Source organism: Felis catus, chromosome B2 (genome assembly GCF_018350175.1).
Source record: "Felis catus isolate Fca126 chromosome B2, F.catus_Fca126_mat1.0, whole genome shotgun sequence".
Lineage (NCBI taxonomy): Eukaryota > Metazoa > Chordata > Mammalia > Carnivora > Felidae > Felis > Felis catus.
The window spans coordinates 124258645-124280045 of NC_058372.1; the positions used below are offsets into that span (position 1 = coordinate 124258645).

The 21401-nt window shown below is 43.8% G+C and overlaps 1 protein-coding gene across 6 annotated transcripts in view; it reads left to right on the top strand.

Moving 5' to 3' along the window:
- Window positions 1–21401, top strand: part of ARFGEF3 (ARFGEF family member 3) — a 185630-nt gene that overhangs the window by 47338 nt on the left and 116891 nt on the right. For 3 of the 6 annotated variants that reach the window (XM_045058104.1, XM_045058105.1, XM_045058107.1), the window contains one exon: window positions 2543–2674. The exons of 2 other annotated variants lie outside the window; for them this stretch is intronic. In XM_045058104.1, coding sequence (XP_044914039.1) covers window positions 2543–2674 — 132 coding nt within the window. Of the gene's footprint in view, window positions 1–2542; window positions 2675–2730; window positions 2870–21401 lie in introns of those variants that run through there. One more of the 6 variants, XM_045058109.1, reaches the window with a different exon arrangement.

Genomic DNA, 21401 nt, shown 5'->3' on the forward strand with positions numbered 1-21401 from the left:
AAATAAATAAGTAAACATTAAAAAAAAGTCAATACATATGAATGAGAAAACTAAGACTCTTCTTTTTCCAGTGGATTGGAATTAGATAATGTACATGTTAATATTAGATTTTTTTTTGAGAGAGAGAGAAAGAGAGCATGCATGTATGTGGAGAGGGGTGGAGGGAGGGAGGGAGGGAGGGAGAGAGAGAGAGAAAGAGAGAGAGAGAGAGAATATCCCAAGCAGGCTCAATGCTCAGTGAGGATCCCACCTCAGGGCTCAATCCCATGACCTCGGGATCATGACCTGAGCTGAAATCAAGAGTTGCCCACTCAATCGACCGAGCCACCCAGGCGCCCCAGTATTAAACATTGTTAAACATTGTCAATGTTATTAAATACTCCTTGTTTTCTCCTTGGGCCAGCCATGAATATGAATGGGAGTTTGTGTTAACCTGTGTGTTTCCTTTTCTCTAATATTGTATGGATTTCCCATGTAGTTATTTCTTAACCCCCAGACACTCTAAGCTTACAGAACCATGTTCTTAAGGTCTTGCTTTATCTGTTAATTCTAATGAGTGGGCACTGGGTATTCTTACCACCGTCTGTCACCTACTGTCAAGTGTAGGCACTTTTGTAGGCCTTTGCAGTCTTTATCACTTGAAGTAAAAACAGGTTTGAATGTCAACTTTAACTCTGGGGTACCTGGCATGCACTGTGTGGTAGTGAAAAAAACCTCTTTTGAAAGGATATGGCCAGAAGGTCAGGCAGTCCTAAGAAGGTTCGAAATACTTGTGTTCTGGATCTGCAGTGACATTCTGCTACGAGAGGGAGTCCTTACCCAAGGTGAATCGGAATTCTAAAAGTTCTTCACCACTGCGGCTCTACCCTGAACGGGACGAGGATAAATTTAAAAGGGATAAATACAGAATCTTTCACCAGGGTCTCAAAAATGGACTGCCTCAGGACAGAATGGGAAGAATAGCTTAATTGAAGCCCTGGTGAATGAGAATTAAGGATTTCAGGGCAAGTCAGCATAGAATGTACCGTGACTTGCAGCTAAGCTCGTTTGATCCGAGACTATAATTAAAATTCTACATTGCCGTTTTTCAGTTTTTGGTTTTAGGCAATAAACCCATTTAGTCATCTCACATAACGAGAATTCTGGTGGTGGTCAGTTCTGGGTCTGATTCAACAGCTCAGTGGTGCCACCGAAGACCCCATTTCTTTTTGCCTTTCCCTTCTGCCATCTTAAACATTTTTAAGACTTTTTTTCCTTTTTTTAAGAGCAATGTCAGATTTACAGTGACATTGATAAGAAGTGCACAGCTTTCCCATATACTCCCTACCCTACCCATTCATAACCTCCTCCATGAACAGCATCACTCACCAGAATGGTACATTTTTTTAAGTTTATTTATTTATTTTGAGAGAGAGAAAAAAAGCACAAGTTGTGAGGGGGGCGGGCAGAGAGAGAGAGAGAATCCCAAGGAGGCTCCACATTCGGTGTGGAGCCCAACATGGGGCTCCATCCCATGACCATGTAATCATGACTTGAGCCGATATGAGCCGACAAGAGTCAGATGCTTAACAGACTGAGCCACCCAGGGGCCCCAAATGGTACACTTTGGCCAACGATCCACTTACAGTGACACACAATCACCCAAAGTTCACAGTTGACCTTAGGGGGCACTCTTGGTTGCATTATTCTTTAATGTCGGACCACCCTTAATGTGTGACATTCACTCTGGAGTATTTATGAATATTTATGAAGAGTATTTATGAGTATTTATGAAGAATATTTATGAAACCGTATCACACCAAGAACATTTAAAGATGCCCCAGGAGGTCTTGTATAGAGAAGAAAAGACTGAAGTGGACCTCATAGCTGACTTCAGATATTTTAGCTTAGTCCTTGTGGCTCCGGCGAAAGATGAAGGAGTAGAAGTTGTAGGAGGCGGGTTGTGGTACAATCGAAGATAGAATTTTCTAGAAAATAAGAGTTGTCCCCAAATACAAAAGAGCTGTGAGGTGTAACGTTTCCTGAGAGACCTCGTGAAAGCGAATGTCCTCTCATTCGGTTTTTGTGGGATTCCTTTTCTGCTGAAAATGCATGAAGATGTGTGAATTCGTGAGCGCTTCTTTGGTAAAGTAAAAAGGTAAACTTTTTCTGAAAAGTGAACTTGTCGACCACAAGACATTCTCCTCTCCTGTGAGAAAGCCACATTCAGGAAGGGTGTGCGTGAATGTGACCTTTGTAAGGTGCCGAATCCCCCCCGCCAGGGCACATTCATCCTCCGCCTCCACCAACCACGTGACCTGAATGGTTGCCGTGTTATTTAGAATGACTTGCCTAATAGCAGCAAAAGGTCTTTGCCCAAACTGTTGACCAAGGGTTCGATGCGTTTCTCTTTTTCACTGGCACATGGCATGAGTTCTGCCCTACCGGCCTCCACCTGCGTGGCTCCCGAGTACAATTACCCTCGGTGCCTACTAAGATACAACAGAATGAGGCAGCAGGGGGGGAAGCCTATCTGTGATCACTGCCTTGTGCCTCTTTACAGAAGCTTCTGTCAGAAGAGAGGTTTGTATCCATGGAAACAGATTCTGATGAGAAGCAGCTGCTCAATCAGATCCTGAATGCCGTGAAAGTGACGCCTTCCCTCCATGAAGACCTGCAGGTGGAAGTGATGAAGGTTGGTTTGACGTCATTAGAACAGGAACGAGCTAACCCCCCTCCCCCCCGCCCCCCGCCCTCATTGTTACCTTGAAAATGCCTCTGCGCTGTGGTCACACTGGCACCCCCTTCATCTGGAATGCACGGTTATCCTTGCTTATGGTCCCCCAGAATTACCTGGATTGCTGAACAGAAATGACAACTGAGTAAAAAGGTAACTTTTCAGTGACACATATGATTTTGGGCCTGATCCTGCGTGTCTAATGTTGTCAGGTGATGTGTTTATCACTTTTTGCGAGAATGTACGTGAGTTGGTCCAGCTTAGGGTAGACCTGATCATTCCGGATATTCGGCTGCCTATTTATGTTAAAACGCAGCGAGGACCTAATGATGTTTTCCCACATACTAAGGCTTTGGAATAGACACTTTAGGGACAGGAACACCATCCTTAGGAACCATATCACAATCACATCTTTCTTTTCCATCCTCAAATTACATGAACCGTATCTTCACTTACCATTTTGGGGGATGGTATCTCTCCTTCCCCTCGCCCTTTTCCCTCCCTTGAGAATCACCAGGATTTGGAGCCCTTAATGCTGACTCTGGAACGTGTCATTTCCTGTGAATGAACGGTGAGTTGGGCAGAAGAGGATGGAAGTCTGTGTCCAGAACAGCACCTTGGTCAGAAAATCACAGCTGAAACCCCTGGGCTGGCTTTTAATAATGCCATCTGTTCATTTCCCCCCTAGAGGAGTAAGCATAGAGAAATATTTAAGAACAGTTGGGTGTCGTATAATGGTTGATTTCTTCCCGAAAATGCACTGAAGGATTTTTGTCTTAGATAAGAGATTTCACTCTTCTGGGTGTGAGTTTCTCCATTCAGAAAAGAAAAGATGATTTCAGTGATGACATTTTGTTAATGCCTTGGGCCTCACCATAGCCCGTAGTCCGTGGGTGATTTAGTGGAGTGACAAAGAGCTGAGACTCTGAAGCTAGCCTGTCTGGGTTTGAATACTTAACACTTATTCACTTTCTATTGGGGCGTCCTCAGGCCGATTCCTTCATCACTCTGTGCCTTCGTCTCCTCATATCTAAAATGGAGGATATAATGGCATCTACCCAGTAGGATTGTTGCAAGAATTAAATAAGTGATATTTGTAAAGAACTTAGCACAGTATCTGGCATAAAGCAGGTGCTTTAGAAGTGTTACATATTCCCACTACTTCCTGCCTGCTGCGGCTGAGTCATAATCTCAGTGGGTGCATCTAGGAATATTCTTTTTTTTTGTTGTTAAAGTTTATTTATTTTGAGAGAGAACATGTGTGTGCAAGCAGGGGAGGGGCAGAGAGAGGGAGAGAGAGGATCCCAAGCAGGCTCTGCACTATCAGAGCACAGCCCAACACAGGGCTCGAACTCACGAACCGCGAGATCGTGACCTGAGCCGAAATCAAGAGTCGGACGCTCACCCCGCTGAGCCACCCAGGAGCTCTAATCTAGAAATATCCTTAAACACCGAAACGTTGAAAATCTCTGAGCTAACTGATCCTTAAGATCTTAATCGTCTTTAACTCTCTTTGATTCTGCAAAATGTACAGTTTTGCCTTGTCCTCTGACACATGTGCGGCAGCTCTGGAGTCACAGGAACTGAAAAGCAACCACTTCTAGGCTTATTTTACTTTTCCACTTCCTCCGTGCTGCCACTGAGAGGCCAGGCCAGCTGCCGTGTTAATTAATCACTTTTGTGGCGTCCAAGTCCAGTCTGTTGAGTCGTCCTATTCTTAGTCTCCGTATACTGGAGGGTGAACTGTGGTATCATGCTGAGAGACCTATCTCACAGATTTCCCATTATTCTGGATATTCTCCCAGGAATATACCTTTTTATGGAATCCACAAGTTTGTCTTAAAAATTAAAAGTACGTATTCTTCTTAAAGCCTTGGAGAAGCAGAATGTCTGATGGTTGTGTCAACAGTAACACCTGTTTTGAAAACTTACACTCACTCCCTACCTGCAGCCCAGCAGTGCCTTCTGCTAGCCTTGCTGGGGACAGGAGTTGACACATGTTAACTCTCCTGGAAATGCTGGAAAGTCCATCTTCATCGACTTTCTAATGACACCATAATAGGCCGTTGGTACTCGTTGTTAATGTCTGGGAAGAAATAAGGCATTGTCAGAAAAAAGAAGGCCATAATCAGACCTGCCGTTCTTTATAATTAGATCTCCAAAATGCTTAAAAGTATAAGGGCCTTTGCTCGATGCTGTTATTTTTAACCATTTAGGCATTGGAATTTGGGGGAAAAAATTTCAGCTCACAACAAACCTAGCTTTAAGCTAATTTTCTTCTCTTTTCTTTTCTATGTTTATTTTTGAGAGAGACAGAGTATGAACAGGGAGGGGCAGAGAGAGAGGGAGACACAGAATCCGAAGCAGGCTCCAGGCTCTGAGCTGTCAGCACAGAAGGTGACGCGGGGCACGAACCCATGAATCGTGAGATCATGACCTGAGCCGAAGTCAGACGCTTAACCCACCGAGCCACCCCAGCTGCCCCTAAGCTAATTTTCTTATAGTATACTTTTATTTTAGATAAACATTTTGAGCCAAGCAGCTAAAACATAAATGATGAGGTAACTATGCTTTAGAGTGATATTATTATTATTCATACCAAATGGAACTTTATTTTTTTTTATTTTTTTTATTTTTTAAAAATTTTTTAAATGTTTATTATTTTTGAGAGAGAGACAGAGAGACAGAGACCAAGCAGAGAAGGGGCAGAGAGAGAGGGAGGCACAGATTCAGAGGCAGGCTCCAGGCCCTGAGCTGTCAGCACAGAGCCCGATGCGGGGCTCGAACTCACAGACCGCGAGATCATGACCTGAACCGTAGTCGGCCGCTTAACTGACTGAGCCACCCAGGTGCCCCCGAAATGGAACTTTAGAGATAGCAGTCTGACTACTTTGGCCCACAAGGGAGGGCTCCATGGTCATTTACTTCTGACATTTAGATTATTTGTGTATGAAGACCTATCCAAATTATAGCATTTCTCGCTTAGAAATAATAATAATGTTCATACCCTGTCTCTATGCTGGAAGAATTTCTGTGGTAACTTTAGTACTTTTCAAAGCATGTACCCTTTTATCTTGTGATTCTATAATACTTATGATGGCCCTGTAAAAACTCTCAAATAAACCCTTGTTTTGCCAATACCATTACCATATTAAAATGTTCTTGCCCCTTGTTCTCCCTAAAATTACATTGAACAAAGAGAATTGGATGAGTCCTCAAAGAAAGGCTGGATTCCCAGTACATGTGAAAGGTATATTTATCCTTGATGCTTCTACATAGCTTGTTCTCGTGATAAATGATCTAAACCGGGCATTTCCTGTAAAACTCTTCTAGTCATTTGAGATAAATATTTTGTAGGTACTAGAAAATGTTTTAACATGAAATACGGTAGGCATTTTCAAACGTTGGTATGCACTTCAGGAGCGATAAAGCCACACCATGCAGTTTTTATTTATGTCTGTCTAAACACAGCATAGCACATTTTTATGACAAACCCCAGGTGCTCTATTTTAAAAAGCTACGCCATGCATTTTGCTCACATATTGCTATCTGCTAGTGTTTGTAAACATGAAAATTGAACTGTGTCACACTCTTCAGAGTAGGTATGTAGCAGTTGTATTAAATTCCGGAAGAGAAAATAATATGGTTTGCTCTTTTAGAGGTTTCCCTAAGATTAAACTAACTAACTAATAATGGAACTCAGGATTCCGATGGCAGTGTCCCCATTTAGAAAGAAGGCCCTAGACCTGTAATTGGAGGGTTAAGAAAAAAAAAAAAAATCAGTGGTGCTTGCTTCTGACAAATTAAATTAGGTTAGATCACTTAGTCTAAGACCTGTTCTACAGGATTTTACTATCTAACAGCAGGGGGAGAAAAGGCAATTTTGATTTATCAAAATGGCCCCGGGATCTAAATAAAAATTTTATAGCTTGAGCAAATCGAGTATCTGGACCGTAGAATCAGAAAGGTTTTTCTGTAGGTAGATTACCTTAGAAATGGATTAGTTGACGGCAGGGAGCTATTTAGTATTTAGGTTCAACACTTGTCCTCTTTGGTAATATTTTCCCTTGGTATCTGCCCTTTCTGTAAATGCCATGCAGACTTGATAGGAGTCAGGTACAAACTAATAACATCTCCAACTAGAGCAATTAGGACTTTTTTCCCCACCCTTCTTGCTGGTAGATAACCTTTAGCGAGGTTATTAACTCATAGAGCCAGCTGAGTCTTTAAAACTGAAGGGGAATTGTGTGGCTGGCCTTTTCTCACGTAAGTATGTTGCAAAAGGGAGCATTCTGTCTGGGGAGGGCAGCCGGCTTTGTGGATAAGGAAGGATGTGATACTGAATCCTGAGAAAGCATTGGATGAACGTTCTGTTATTGGCCATTCTACTTTGCATGCATCTTGGGGTAACAGAAATGAATGCTGGTGGGATACTTTACAATTTTTAAAGGAAAAATGACAGGGGCTAATTAATTAACATTTATTCTGCATCAGACACTCTGGTAAGTACTCTACATTCATACTCAGATCATACATCAAGGAAAGTGGCAGGGCCAGGATTTGAACTGTAATTCAGCTGGAGGCCGCGCGTGTGCTCTTAAACAGTGCGTTTTCTTGCTTGCCGTCTAAGCCTATTCTAAAAGGGTAGTAGGCGGTAGCCATCACCATTCTCATTCCAAAGATGATTGAACAGAAAAATTAAGTCACAGGCTGATAAGGAGCAAAACTAACAGTGGTTCAGAGTCCTGTGTGTTTTCTGTATCTTTCATGACAGCGCATTCTGTCACTAGTTTCAAGACTTAGATTCAAATACAAAGGAAGAATCAATGTCTCTTTCCCACTAGATTAGTTCTGTGTGTGTGTGTGTGTGTGTGTGTGTGTGTGTGTGTGTGTGTGTGTTAGAGACAGAGACAGAGAGAGAGAGAGAGAGAATGGGAAAGAGAGAAAGAAAGAGATCAGGTTGGGGGAAGGGAAGGAGAACGCCATTTGCTGTTGAAGCATTTTTATATTTTTTAACAAAAGCCAACCAAACATCTACAGAAAATACAAAGATGAGCAACTGATGAAAAAGAGCTGATGGCTATAGGGCTGAGAATCTGGGAGACCAAAGCTTCAGGATGTCCATTTAGAATTCTGGTCTTATAGTGAGGAGGAGAGAGTGCTTTTATGTACCAGCATTGCATTTAGTGTCTCGGCCGGGGAGGAAGAAATGGGCCAAATGGAAGGACTGTTTCTAAACCCCTCTCAGTTGTGTTTTAAAGTTTGTTTGTTTGTTTGTTTGTTTGTTTATTGAGAGAGACACAGAGAGAGGGAGGTGGGGGGGAGGGGCAGAGAGAGAATCCTAAGCAGGCTCCGCACCATTAGTGTGGAGTGCGATGCGGGGCTGGAACCCACAAACTGTGAGATCATGACTTGAGCCAAAACCAAGAGTCAGACGCTTAACTGACTAAACCACCCAGGCACCCCTATTCTTCAAATATTTGATTACTTCCTGTGTGCCAGGCACTGCGCAAGCCACAGAAGATCCTGTGGTGAAGAAAATGAAACCAAAACCAAACAAAAACGGAGTCTGTTTGGAGACAAATGATGGAGGTATAAATTAATGAAATACATAAATACACATAAATTGTGATGAATACAAGGAAAGAAAAATCTAGGGACCTAAAAGTATATTTATAATGGGGCCTGATGGAGGGAAGAGGAAGAGGAAGACAGAGAAGGCAATTCTTAAGAAGTGACATTTAAAATAAATAAGATCTAAAACATGAGAATCAGATGGGCAAGGGGATAGGGTTAGATAAAGGAAAGAAAAGATTGCTTTATTAATTAGAATTCATTGCAGTTGATACAGGGCAGAAGTTTATTTTCCTTTTTCATAAACTTACGTCAGTATTGGTTGAACCACATGATCTGAGATCCTTGTTTCCAGGATTTTATTTCTCCATCTTGTGGTCCATGATGGTGCCCCATCCCCAGCCAACAGTTCACCTAGCCACCACCTGGGAGACATTTCTGAGTACATCCCATTGGCCAGAATTCGGCTGTATGGCAACGTTTCATCGCAAGGAAGGATGGGAAGTGTAGTCTTTATTCGGGCAGCTGTCTGCCAGAGTTCTGTTCTTGGAAAACAGAGGGGATAGTGTTGAAAGATGACTGGCAGTCTTCCACAGTCACTTATCACATGAGAATTATAGGCTGGCGTATTTCCCCCCCGCTAGAGGCAGCTGGCTCATCGTCCCCTCCACTACCTTTCTTACTTCACTTTCCCCAGAGGGCAGGGGTGGCCTTACGTCCAGAGAGAGAGTTTAAGACCCAGTGAATGGCCTGCAATGGACTCTTTAGGGAAAGCGCACATTGTAATCTCTCCAGATGGGTAGTCCTTAACTATCGGCCCAGGCATGACTAGACAATTTAGTTAGGAGGTGAAAACTAATCACATATTGTTAGTATTGTTTTTGTCCCCTTAGCATGACCAGAGCATTTGGCACAGGGCTTACTAATTGCTTGTTAACATGGTTATTGACTCACGGAGAGGAGAAAGTTCAGTGGACCGCCAGGGTAAATGACAAGCAAAAGACACTAAACTTGTGATTACAGATAATAATCTGCGTGCGTTCAAAAATGAGAAAAATCAACCCAGACTCACACTTCAGAATTGAAATTACCTCCTGTATCACCAGATCCCTCTTTTCATAGGTGAATTGAAGCTATAATGGTCCAGTTACTCAGCTGCACTTACACAGTGGTTGGTAGCAGAATAACTTTTTCAACTGTTTCTATGTTTCTGGAAAGGCTTTGTAGCAAGTCCCTGGTCTCCAGATATGTGATATTGACTAGGTGGAGAAGATAACATTTCACGCCCGTGTTTAAGTTCACTGCAAGGTTAATGTGAATAATGTGGCTTCTGAAAAATAATGAAACCTAATGAGAGAAGAGAAATCTTTTGCAGTAGATAGGAACTCACTGAGGAAACTTTCAATGGCCTGGAAGAGGAGGAAATCGTGTAGGGTAACTGTCCTATGAAACAATCTTCAGATTCTGTTGTTTTTAAACTTCTTGATAGTTTTTCCTTTTCAAATATCTGGGAGCAGAGTGGCAAGGGCATAGCTTCTGGAGCTAGAATGCCTGGCGACCTTGGGAAAGTTACTTATCTGTGGCTCAATTTTCTGATCTGTAAAATGGGAATAATGGTGATGCATGTGTCCTAGAGTTGTTGTGTCTTAAATGAGCTAATATAAAAGAAGTTCTTACAATGCATGGCATAAGGTTGGTGTTAGATTTCATTTTTGTTACAGTTACTAGAAAAGGGTATGTGCAGCATGATAATAAAATGAATACCTGTAAACTCATTCAAATTTGAACCAGAACATTAGAAACACCTTTGCTTTAAGAGTGTCTCCTTCCTATCTCTTGTCTTCCTCTATAGCCTCCCCCTATGCAGCCTATAATGGTAATTTTCTTCTGTAGTAATGGAAAGGAAGAGTGTGTGTTTCATCATATATATTTCTGATTCCTACAAAAGGACTTCAACATATTTACTGTCGTTGAATTGTAGCTTTCAAAAGCTTTGTAAGTTGTTATTTATCAGTTGTCCACCTAGATACATTTAGGGTCCTAATCATTAGCTATGATTCCACAGTCTACAGAAAACACCCCACCATTTATGCCAGTAAATTTCTGTTCCACCCTACTAGGCAGAATTCATATGATTTGGATATTCTAGAAGACCTTTACAATTATTGAATGTTTGACATAGAATCAAGTTGGCTTTGGCCCTTTAAAAATTTTTTTCTTAATGTTTTATTTATTATTTTTGAGAGAGAAAGAGAGACAGAGCTTGGGCAGGGGAGGAGCAGAGAGAGAAGGAGACACAGAATCCAAACTGAACTGTCAGCACAGAGCCCAACATGGGGCTCAAATCCATGAACCATGAGATCATGACCTGAGCCGATATCAGATGCTTAACTGACTGAGCCACCCAGGCACCCTGGCTTTAGCCCTTTAAAAACTATCTCAAGGGGCTTGCTTGGTCATGTCTATAGGTATTGATTATAAAATTATCAAAAGCTTCATATGTATATGAGCAAACACTGTCTGAAATGAGGTGTCCATTCCAGGGAGAGTCTGAGAGGGAAAGAGAGAAGGAAGATGTAAAGGTGTTGTCTGTTAAGAATTTACTTCTTAAAAATTCAGCTGTGAGAGTAGGTCAAAATAAGTGTCTTAGAAATTAAACCAGAAAGGACAATTCATTGAACTTTTTAATTTGTTTTCTTTTAGACTTATTTTCATTGGCTTGTTCGGCGACTATTTTTTCATTACCAGCAATGCATAAAACTTTGTAGGATTAAAAGCAAAATGTTCAAAGACGAGAGTTCCTAACTTACCAGGAAAGAGGTAACGATGTACACATTTACCATAATCCAAGGTAGTTGTGTATGTTGTAAGCAGAAGTACAGTTGGAAAACTTCAGAAGGAGAGACCATGTTGAGCTGGGTAGATCAGCATTTCAAGGAGGGGATGGTAGTTGAGTTGGACGTTGAAAGGTGTATGGAACTCAGATAATTCTATAAGGAGGGAGGGCATTCTTGGTAGAGAAGAAAAGCCCTGCAGAAGGGAAAGCACGGGGTGGAAAGTGGGATTAGTGAAGGCTAGTGAGCGATGAGCCTGGTTGAGAGAGGTTCTCTAGGGCCTGGTCAGACCAAGCAGAAAAGGGACAATTCCAGAGCTGGGTATTAGATGTTAAAGTGGGGCGGGGTTTTGCAGGATGGTCTGGAATCAGCAGAACCAAATCAGAGGCACTGGTGCAACGATTTATTGGAAGAGCCTAAGCAAGAGGTCCTGAGGACTTGAATCAGATTGGTGGCGGCAGGAAGGGTCCAATGCAACTAAGTGCAGAAAGGCGTACCCCAGCTGCACCGAGCTGATCTGCAGAGAGAGAATCAGGAGCGGTGGTCACTGGCAGTGTCGTAGGTGGTAAGGAGGTGGGGAAGGAAAGATCCAAGATGATTACAGGTCTAGGAGCCAGCGTTTCTGACTGAATGATGGGTTTTAAGGGGCCAGTTTAGGAGAGGGACAGTGACTTCACATTGTCAGATATTAAAGAATTGTAAATTTTTTTTAATGTTTATTTATTTTTGAGAGAGAGAGAGAGAGAGAGAGAGAGAGAGAGAGAGAGAGAGAGAGACAGAGAATGAGCAGGGGAGAGGCAGAGAGAGAGGGAGACACAGAATCCAAAGCAGGCTCCAGGCTCTGAGCTGTCAGCACAGAGCCCGACGGGGGGCTCGAACTCATGGACCGTGAGATCATGACCTGAGCCGAAGCCGGACGCTTAACCGATTGAGCCACCCAGGCGCCCCAAGAATTGTAAATATTTTAAAAGGACAATTTAAAGAAATACAAGTAATATCCCACTACAGTCTTTCCACAATAGAAAATAGTTTGTTGTAAATCCCATAAACATGACTGAGTTTTGTATGTTTCTTTCTAATCATATCTATTTATATGTTCACAGTTATATTCATTGTGTATATAGGATTTTATTTCTTTTTTTTTTTAACGTTTATTTTTTATTTTTGAGACAGAGACAGAGCATGAATGGGGGAGGGGCAAGAGAGAGGGAGACACAGAATCGGAAACAGGCTCCAGGCTCTGAGCCATCAGCCCAGAGCCCGCCGCAGGGCTCGAACTCACGGACTATGAGATCGTGACCTGAGCTGAAGTCGGACACTCAACCGACTGAGCCACCCAGGCGCCCTGGATTTTATTTCTTTTTGCATTAGATTATAAACATTCCCACATGGCTGTATTTATTCTTTCAAGTATAATTTTAATGGTTGCATAATTAGAATTTTAGAGGCGGGGGAAGTGTTAGCTGTTTATCATATTAGAGAGTTAATGAGGTTAACATGGTTTTCATGGAATTGCGTATATTTGTTGATGATGTTTAGAAGTCGAAATTAGGGACTGAAACTTGGAAGCGATATTGGCTCTAGTGATAGATTTGTGAGGCTCTCCTAACTCTAGAGGGAAGAGTTAGGAGAATTTGCCAAGGGAGAGAGTTTGGAGGGAAGAATAAGAACGGTTTATTTATTTGTTCAAGTGAATTAGCCAAGTTCATTATAATTTATATGTACATATTTTTCTACAGATATCACTGGTACAGTACTTCCTAGAATTAGGTGCTAAGGGTGTATTGATGAATATCAGTGAATATCAGACTTACTACTGCTGGCAACAAGTCAAGGCCAGAAAAGAACCTGAGACATGACCGTATGCCAGTGAGTCATTAGAAGTGTTTTCCAAACTGAGTACTCAAGAACTCTAGCAACATATTCTATGGACTTAAATAAATAATCTCTCAGAATAGCCATTTGCCAGAATGTGGGCAAGTTGAGCCAGAAAGTGATTTCTCAAATTACCTGTCACCTCAGCCTAAGATAAGTCAATTTAAGTCCTAAGGGGGAAAGTTTCATGCCTCGGGGCTATAACTCAACGACCTCTTGTTGCCTTCAGTCCAGGATCTCTGAAGCATGGTGAAGGATCAATGGGTCATCCCAGATTGCCTTTGAAAGTCCTGGATTCTGGCTCCAAGGCCTTTGGAAGCAGAGCAATGTTGTAGGGGTTCTTAGCTCTGTTCACAAGGCACATGGGGTGTAAGTGATCCCAAACAGTGGTTCTCAACTGGGGGCCATTTTGTCCCCCAGAGGACCTTTGGCAATGTCTGAAGACATTTCTTGTTATCACAACGGGGAATGCCACTGTCCTCTGGAGGGCGAAGGCCAGGAATGTTGCTCGACATTTTGCAATACACAGGACAGTCCCCCACAGCAAGAATTATTTGACCCGAATGTCCACAATATTGAGGTTGAGAAACTTTAATCAAAGTAAGAAAAAAAAAATGCTTCCTGTGGGTAGCCCCATTTTAAATTTAGATGATAAGAAAATGTCCCCTGACATTCCGTGTGTACTTTGTGACCGCCCCCAGCCCCACTCTGAAGATACACATTCCGCCGTTCTGCTGTCTTCAGGAGGCTGAGTCTGCTTTGTTGTTCGTGTGCAGACCCTGAGGGAAAGAATCTGTTTCTTTTTTTTTTTTTCAACGTTTATTTATTTTTTGGGGACAGAGAGAGACAGAGCATGAACGGGCGAGGGGCAGAGAGAGAGGGAGACACAGAATCGGAAACAGGCTCCAGGCTCTGAGCCGTCAGCCCAGAGCCCGACGCGGGGCTCGAACTCACGGACCGCGAGATCGTGACCTGGCCGAAGTCGGACGCTTAACCGACTGCGCCACCCAGGCGCCCCAAGAATCTGTTTCTATCTCATGGCCAAGGTACCTTCAGCAGTTCCCACTGCATAAGTCTGAACGTGCAGAAGTGGGACAGGCCCTGCACCCGAGGGAAAGGCGTTTGGTGGCTCAGAATCTCCGTGCTCAACACGGAATTTTCTGTCCTTGTTCTTGCCATACTTGACAGAGTAAAAAAAGAACTGGAATGTTTCTGAAAAGAAGAAATTATGCAATTATTTTTAATTTTCCGAAATTTCATGCCAAGATACATGAAAGGCCAGAAGGAAATGTGCATTAAGTAACAAAGCTAGATTTTCAGCCAGAACCAGAGCTGGGGTTGGAAATGCACTTGGCGTTAAGAATTTGAAGAGAGTCCTGCTCCTCTCCATGCACCGGGAAAGGCAAGGCCTTCTGTGGGCTGTGCTCAAGTTTTTAGTTACTTTTTTGAGCTCTCGTAGATTTTGTTTGCTTTGATTTATAAATAACATCTGGTACTTGGAAAAATGAAACTACAGTCACCTCAAGATGCCCCTCAATGTAAATAATTTTAAATAGTTTTAGATTTAAAACTATTTAAATAGTTTAATTTATTAAAATTAAAAAATAATTTTAATAGTTTTAGAAAGAGGAAAAGAAGAATTCCTTGTTCGTTCAATATGCCCCCATGCCCTCGATGTGCCCGGACTCCCCCAAATCAGCTCACTTCTTGATGGAACCCGTGTCTCCTCCCCTTGGTTTAATTTATTAATTGTGCTCCAAAATGTTAAATTTAAAGATCCACAAAAAGATGAAAACAGCATTACAACTAGTGTGCTATGTGTTAGACCCGGAGAGGCTTTCCCAGAACTCAGCGTATTTTCCCAGTCCCCGTGCCCATCACAACTTACTGCAATTCCTTACTTTATGACGGTCTTCAACACCAGGTGTTGTTAGCCCTGCAAGATCAGGGGTCATGGTATCTTTTTGGTTCAGAACCGTATGCCCAACACCTGCACTACATCGGATCCCTAGTAACACACCAATAAATATTTGTTGAATACATGAACGGGAGCCCAAGTAACACAGCACGCGGTTCGATGCAAAGCAGACATGTAGTTGCTACCCACTAAGTTCAAGAATCACTTCTTCACTCCTGTATTTGCAGAAACGGTCCTGTGGAGGACTCATATGAAGCCTTGGCAGAAGTGAGATCTTTGAGTCCTAAATTTTAGGCAACTTGCCTTTGTACTCAATGTCGTAAATGGTATTTACGCCATTTACGACGTTGAGTACAAAAGGTGGGTTCTCAGCAAAGCATGGCAGAACTCAGAAAGGGCACTCCTTCCATAAGTCTCTCGGGAGATGCCCTCTGGTTAGTGGAGATGATTTTCTCCCTGTCCAGAGTGAGGTCCTGCCAGGCGGCTGGCCACCCCGAAAGCAGGCTTACTGAATTCTGATTGCTCTAACCAAGTCATGGGAAACTCCAGTGTGACTACTTTGTGTGGTTGCAAAATCTGCCTCTAGCCAGTCACACCACCTGATTCCAACACTCGAATTCCCAGGATAGTTTTCTTCTGTACAACTGGGCTGTCTTAGCGTGTTACCTGCACGTTTTACGATAATGACCAGGCACGTAGGTGCACAGGCTCACTGAAACTCTGTGAGGTTGATCACTCACGAGGACAGCGTATCTGAGGGACTGAGCATGGGTCAGGACAGACTAGCTCCCAGGGCCCAGCGAGGTACCATAAACGTGGTGGGCATCAAAAAATCCGATCTTACTACTAAGGAGCTTATCGATCTAGTGAGGCATCGAGAGGGCACACAGATTTAAGTAGTATGTCTAAGCTGCTCTGTATAAATGCTGTTTGCATTTCCTGCCCATTCTGGGATCATCACGTCTGGAATAGTGATATCTGGTATTGTGCATTTTGAACAAAGTATTATCATTTTCTGGTATTTTAATATGTTCTCTGTAATAGGCTACTATATTAATACCTAAATATAAAGCTTTGTAAAAAAAAAATAAATACAAGAACAGGGGAGACAGGAGAGATATCAGTCAGATTGACTAGATGGTAGGTGGGGAGAGCAGGGGTAGGATGATCCTCAGGTTTCACATGTGGGTGACTGTTGCCTTTTACTGTGGGAATTTCTCGCATCCGTTTGCCAAATGCACCCCAGTCGCTTCATTGTTACTGGAATGACGAGGCTCTGTCTTCAACCTTATCTCCATCTTGTTAAGCGTCTCCTTTTATCACTCCGGTTTATAGTTTGGCTCAGCACCTCTGCTTTTATTTGGGATTCGTTGGACTGGCCAGCCCTGAAACAATATGCGCAAACCGCTTAACCTTGGGCACGTAAATTGACAGGCAACAAGGTCCCAGCCTACGGCTCCAGCACCATGTCTGGCCTCTACCGTCGCATGTTCGCGCCTTTACTCGTGGCATTTCCTTGGCTCGATACGTCTTTCCCTCCCTGTTCTGTCCTGCATCGGTGCTCTGCCCATGTGTACTCTCCTCCTCAAAGTCTCTCTTCTCCAAGTTACGATGTCTTCTCGCCTCCAAAATGGAAGCAGCATTTACCGCAGCCAGCCCTGAAGGACAGTATGCAGGTGTTAGTTTCTCCGGTAGATGAGCTTCCTTGATGTCGAAGACTGTGCTTGCTTTTTATATTTGTGACTCCACAGCAGTTAGACTCTTAGTGAATAATGACTTGAACTGACTTGAAGGGAGCCCGTAAAGGAGGGAGAAAGGGAAGCCACATCAGACTGACAAGGACTTTGGGTAGTAGGAATCTGGGGCAGTGATAAATAGCAGAATGCAGGGGCGCCTGGGTGGCTCAGTCAGTTAAGTGCCTGACTCTTGATTTTGGCTCAGGTCATGATCTCAAGGTTTGTGAGTTTGAGCCCTGCCTAAGGCCCCGCACTGACAGCTTGGAGCCTGCTTGGGTCTCTCTCTCTCTCTCTCTCTCTCTCTCTTTCTTCTCTGCTCCTCCCCTGCTTGCACACGCACGGGTGCGCACTCTCTCAAAATAAGTAAATAAACTAAAAAAAAAAAAAAAACTACTCTAAAATATTAGTAGAATGCAGACTCCAAAAGATTTATGTTTTTGAACATGATTGATTTTTTTTTAACTTAAAATGCACCCAATCGTTTGTTAGAATGGCCACGATGAGTTACATCAAATGGAGACTTGTTTCACCTCTGTGAGAAGACAGCCCTGGACATAGATGCATCATGTGCACTATTGTTTTACCCCATCATTTAATGTATTCGTTCCTTAAATATCCTTGTGAGGTGGGGGGGAGGGGTGGATTTTACAGATAAGGGGATAGAGAATGTAGTCACACAGCAGTTAGGCACTGAATCAAATGCCACAGTCGTGTTACTAAAACACTGTGTTTTAGCTCTGATTATCACAGCACCTGCCGTGTCATGATATGGTCCAGGGCCAGGTCTGCTGATGGAGAAACCCCAATCGTGGCCATGAGAAGCCCTTGGGAGAGGGTTAATCCAGGGTATTCATGATCAGAAGAACATACCTCTGACCTTATGCTCGTCATCATTATTTGTCCACATCTGTCCCCCTCTGTTCCCAAGGTGACCACGTTTCCCCGCTTCTTGTCACTTACGCCCAGTTCTTACAATAAATCAGCTTCACTTTCTCCTTTCTGGCCCAATCTTTTTTTATCCAGAGTTTGTACACACGTATTAAATCGAGGGGTTGCTTTTTTGCACATAGTAGCTATTCGATTATTGTTTTTTAATGATTGGAATTTTTATTAGCCTTTGCAGTGATTTTTCCCATTTCATGGAACACTTTGTGCCTGTTTTCCTATCCTCGTAGCTCATTGATGGAGGCTGTGCAAGCAAGCTGGATTGCAACATGCTGCCGATCACTCAAGTTCCTGCTGTTCAGTGATGATGTGGTCAATATACTTTAATGACCCCGTGAGGGATGTATTTTTAATGGAATTGCCCTCAGTGTTTAGTTGCTCTTATTTTCCCAGAGGGCCAGTGTGCTCAGAACGTGAATCTGAGCTTTCTGCCCCCTCATCGTGGTTTACATTTCTTTGCCGCCCCCTAAATTTCCTACACCCAATCTGTGTTTTGATCCAGTGAACTAATGCTGGCTAGGCATTGGGCACACCAACCATTTCTCCACTGATGGTTTTGGTACGTCATTTCTGTCTACCGCATCATCCTCGCTGGACCCCATGCCCTCTGTCTATATTGTGCGAGTCACAGGGGCCACGAGCACTGCCCTCCCTGTGATTAAAACCTGCTGTGCTCCCAACACAACAAACCGTGCGTGCGCTTGAGGAGCTGGCTTCGTGAACGCGCTTCACGTCCGCTTCGTTATTTTCGTTTGCTTTTAGTTTTTGCAGTCAGCTCAGCGGGTCTTCGGATATTAATGGCCAGAGCCTTTTTTTATTTTTTTATTTTAAGAATTTTTTTTTTTTAACGTTTATTTATTTTTGAGACAGAGAGAGACAGAGCACGAACGGGGGAGGGTCAGAGAGGGAGACACAGAATCGGAAACAGGCTCCAGGCTCTGAGCCATCAGCCCAGATCCCGACGCGGGGCTTGAACTCACGGACCGCGAGATCGTGACCTGAGCCGAAGTCGGCCGCTTAACCGACTGAACCACCCAGGCGCCCCCAGAGCCTTTTTTTCAAAGACCTTTTGAACTCTGTCAGCATTTGCTGGGTATGGGGATCCTGAACTTCCCTCAGACTATTGCACATCTACTCTTGTGTACCTTGTACGAAAGCACAGAGTAACGCAAGGCAGAAAGTCGATCACCGGTCTCACAAGTAACATTAATAATTAACCAGTTTAGATAAGCATTTGCCATTATTATTTCCATATTGTAAAGTATTGCCAGTCACCGGTCTTTATTGTAAATACTTAAAAATCCAAGAGCCCAGATGGACAAGTCCTCTCCTATCTCCACAGACCACCACCGCCACCAGCCAGTCTCTCATAACCTCCCACCCACCTGCCACGAATCACGGCGGGGGGTGGGGGGGAGGTGGGGGAACGGAAGGAACCAAAGAAAGGAAACTGTGAGATAGCAAAAACTCGAAGTAAGAAAGCACCCTATGAGAAAGCCTTGAGGGCCTTTCAGAAGCCCAACGAATGTTATAATCTAATGGAAAGATTATAAATAAGTAAACAAGCCAGTTGTTCATGAGACTGGTATATGCTCTAAAGTCCTGAAACAAGATGTGACCAGCCATTTTAGAGAGGGTGGTCCGAGGAGGCTACATGTCTCTCTGAGGGATTTACATTTAAGTGGAAACCTGAAAGAAACCAGTCAAATAAGCCACATGAGGAGCAAGCGAGGGAGGGTTTCGGGCAAGGGTACCACCAAGTACAGAGGCATTAGAAGACGTGGCCTCTCCCCCCCCCCCAGCCCCTCCCCCCCCCCCGGGCCAATTTACGTCGTGGTGACACTGCTGTCCTCAGCTTTCACTACTTGTCTACCAACCCCCAACCCCCAAAGATAGTCATTGGACAGAAGAAGGCCTTTTCCCAGTAGGCCTGAGGGCAGCTGCTCCCACAGTCTCTCTCTGTCAGCCTGCCTGGCATGAGACGATTTTTATCTGGAGTTGACTCTTGAGTGGCAGGCACCTTAAGGATCAAAAGACTAAGGAACCGATCCACGATGAACTTATCTAATCTGGTAACGAAAATGGGCAAAAATCCCCTCTTCCTTCTTTAATCGCATGCATATTTGCTTTCTTTGAAGGAGCAGCTGTTCCTAGGGTGGATGGGCCAGTAACGAAGACCGAGGGATTAGGAGGGATTCCTTATCCCATCTGGCAATTGCACTTTTTTGGGGTGCTGATTAGGGGCATATCCTGCACTAGGTAAATTTGCTAGACTTCAGCCTTCTTTCATGAATTGTGCAGAACCCGATGAGAAACATCCTCAGGCAATCCCCACTGACAGGGCCAAGCTGCAGGCAGGGCACGGAACGTGGGTGTTGGGTTCAAGATTAAGGAGCGGATGCCAGCACCGTTGTCCCTCAGGCTATCAGCGAGAAAAGTCACAGCGTCAGAAGCCAAAGGACAGGGAGAGTCTGGCCTCTTATCTACTCTTATCTATAAAGTTAGAAATGATTTTTCAAATGGCACAGGCTTTTATCAATCTGTTATCTGACAGCTCTTCAAGTAGAAAGTGAAATTTTTTTTTTTTTAATTTTTTTTTTTCAACGTTTATTTATTTTTGGGACAGAGAGAGACAGAGCATGAACGGGGGAGGGGCAGAGAGAGAGGGAGACACAGAATCGGAAACAGGCTCCAGGCTCTGAGCCATCAGCCCAGAGCCTGACGCGGGGCTCGAACTCACGGACCGCGAGATCGTGACCTGGCTGAAGTCGGACGCTTAACCGACTGCGCCACCCAGGCGCCCCGAAAGTGAAATTTTTAATGGTCGTTGAAGATCTTGCAAACGGCAGCGATTCACTGTCTATATATCTTGTAGAATAAGGGGAACCTGAGACTAATAAATAGGTAAACTCTGGGCAGCATCTGGGGGGAAGTTACAGGGAAGAGGAAAGTGCCTGGTAAAGAATTTCTAATCCCTTGTGGATTTGGGAAGGGGACAGGAACAGAAAAGTTACAATGAGGCCTGGGTCTAGGAGGAGGACCAGACAGATGACATGGTGGTTCAGGGCATGGAGTCAGATTACTTGGGTTCAAATCTCAACTGTACAGTTTGTTACTTGTATGGTCTTGGGCGGCTTACTTAATCTTTCTGAGCATCAGTTTCCTTATCAGGGCAATAAGGACAGTAGTCATCACACTTATTAAAAGTATCAACCTAGGGGCGCTTGGGTGGCTCAGTGGTTAAGCATCCGACTCTTGATTTCGTCTCAGGTCATGGTCTCATGGTTCATGAGTTCAAGCCCCACATCGGGCTCCATGCTAACAGTGCGGAGCCTGCTTGCCTGCCTAGGATTCTCTGTCTCCCTCTCTCTTTTCTGCATCCCTGCTCATGGGCACGTGCACACACACACACATACATTCTCTTTCTCTCTCTCTCTCAAAACAAATAAACTTTAAAAAAAAAAAGGCAGTTGGTGCCTGGGTGGCTTAGTCAGTTGAGCATCCGACTCTTGATTTCAGCTCGGGTCATGATCTCTTGGTCATGAGATCTAGCCCCTCATCGGGCTGAGCATGGAGTCTGCTTGCGACTCTTTCTCTCCCTCTCTCTCTCTCTCTCTCTCTCACTCTCACTCTCACTCTCACTCTCACTCAAAATAAATAAATATCTTTTTCAAAAGTATCAACCTAGATAATTTGCACATCGTGCCTAGCACTGAGCCTGCTCTTATTGGACAGACTTCCTAGAGTTGCTGAGGAATGTGGTTGCTGGCCAGTCTTGCAGTGGCCCTTCCCTGGGAGGACAG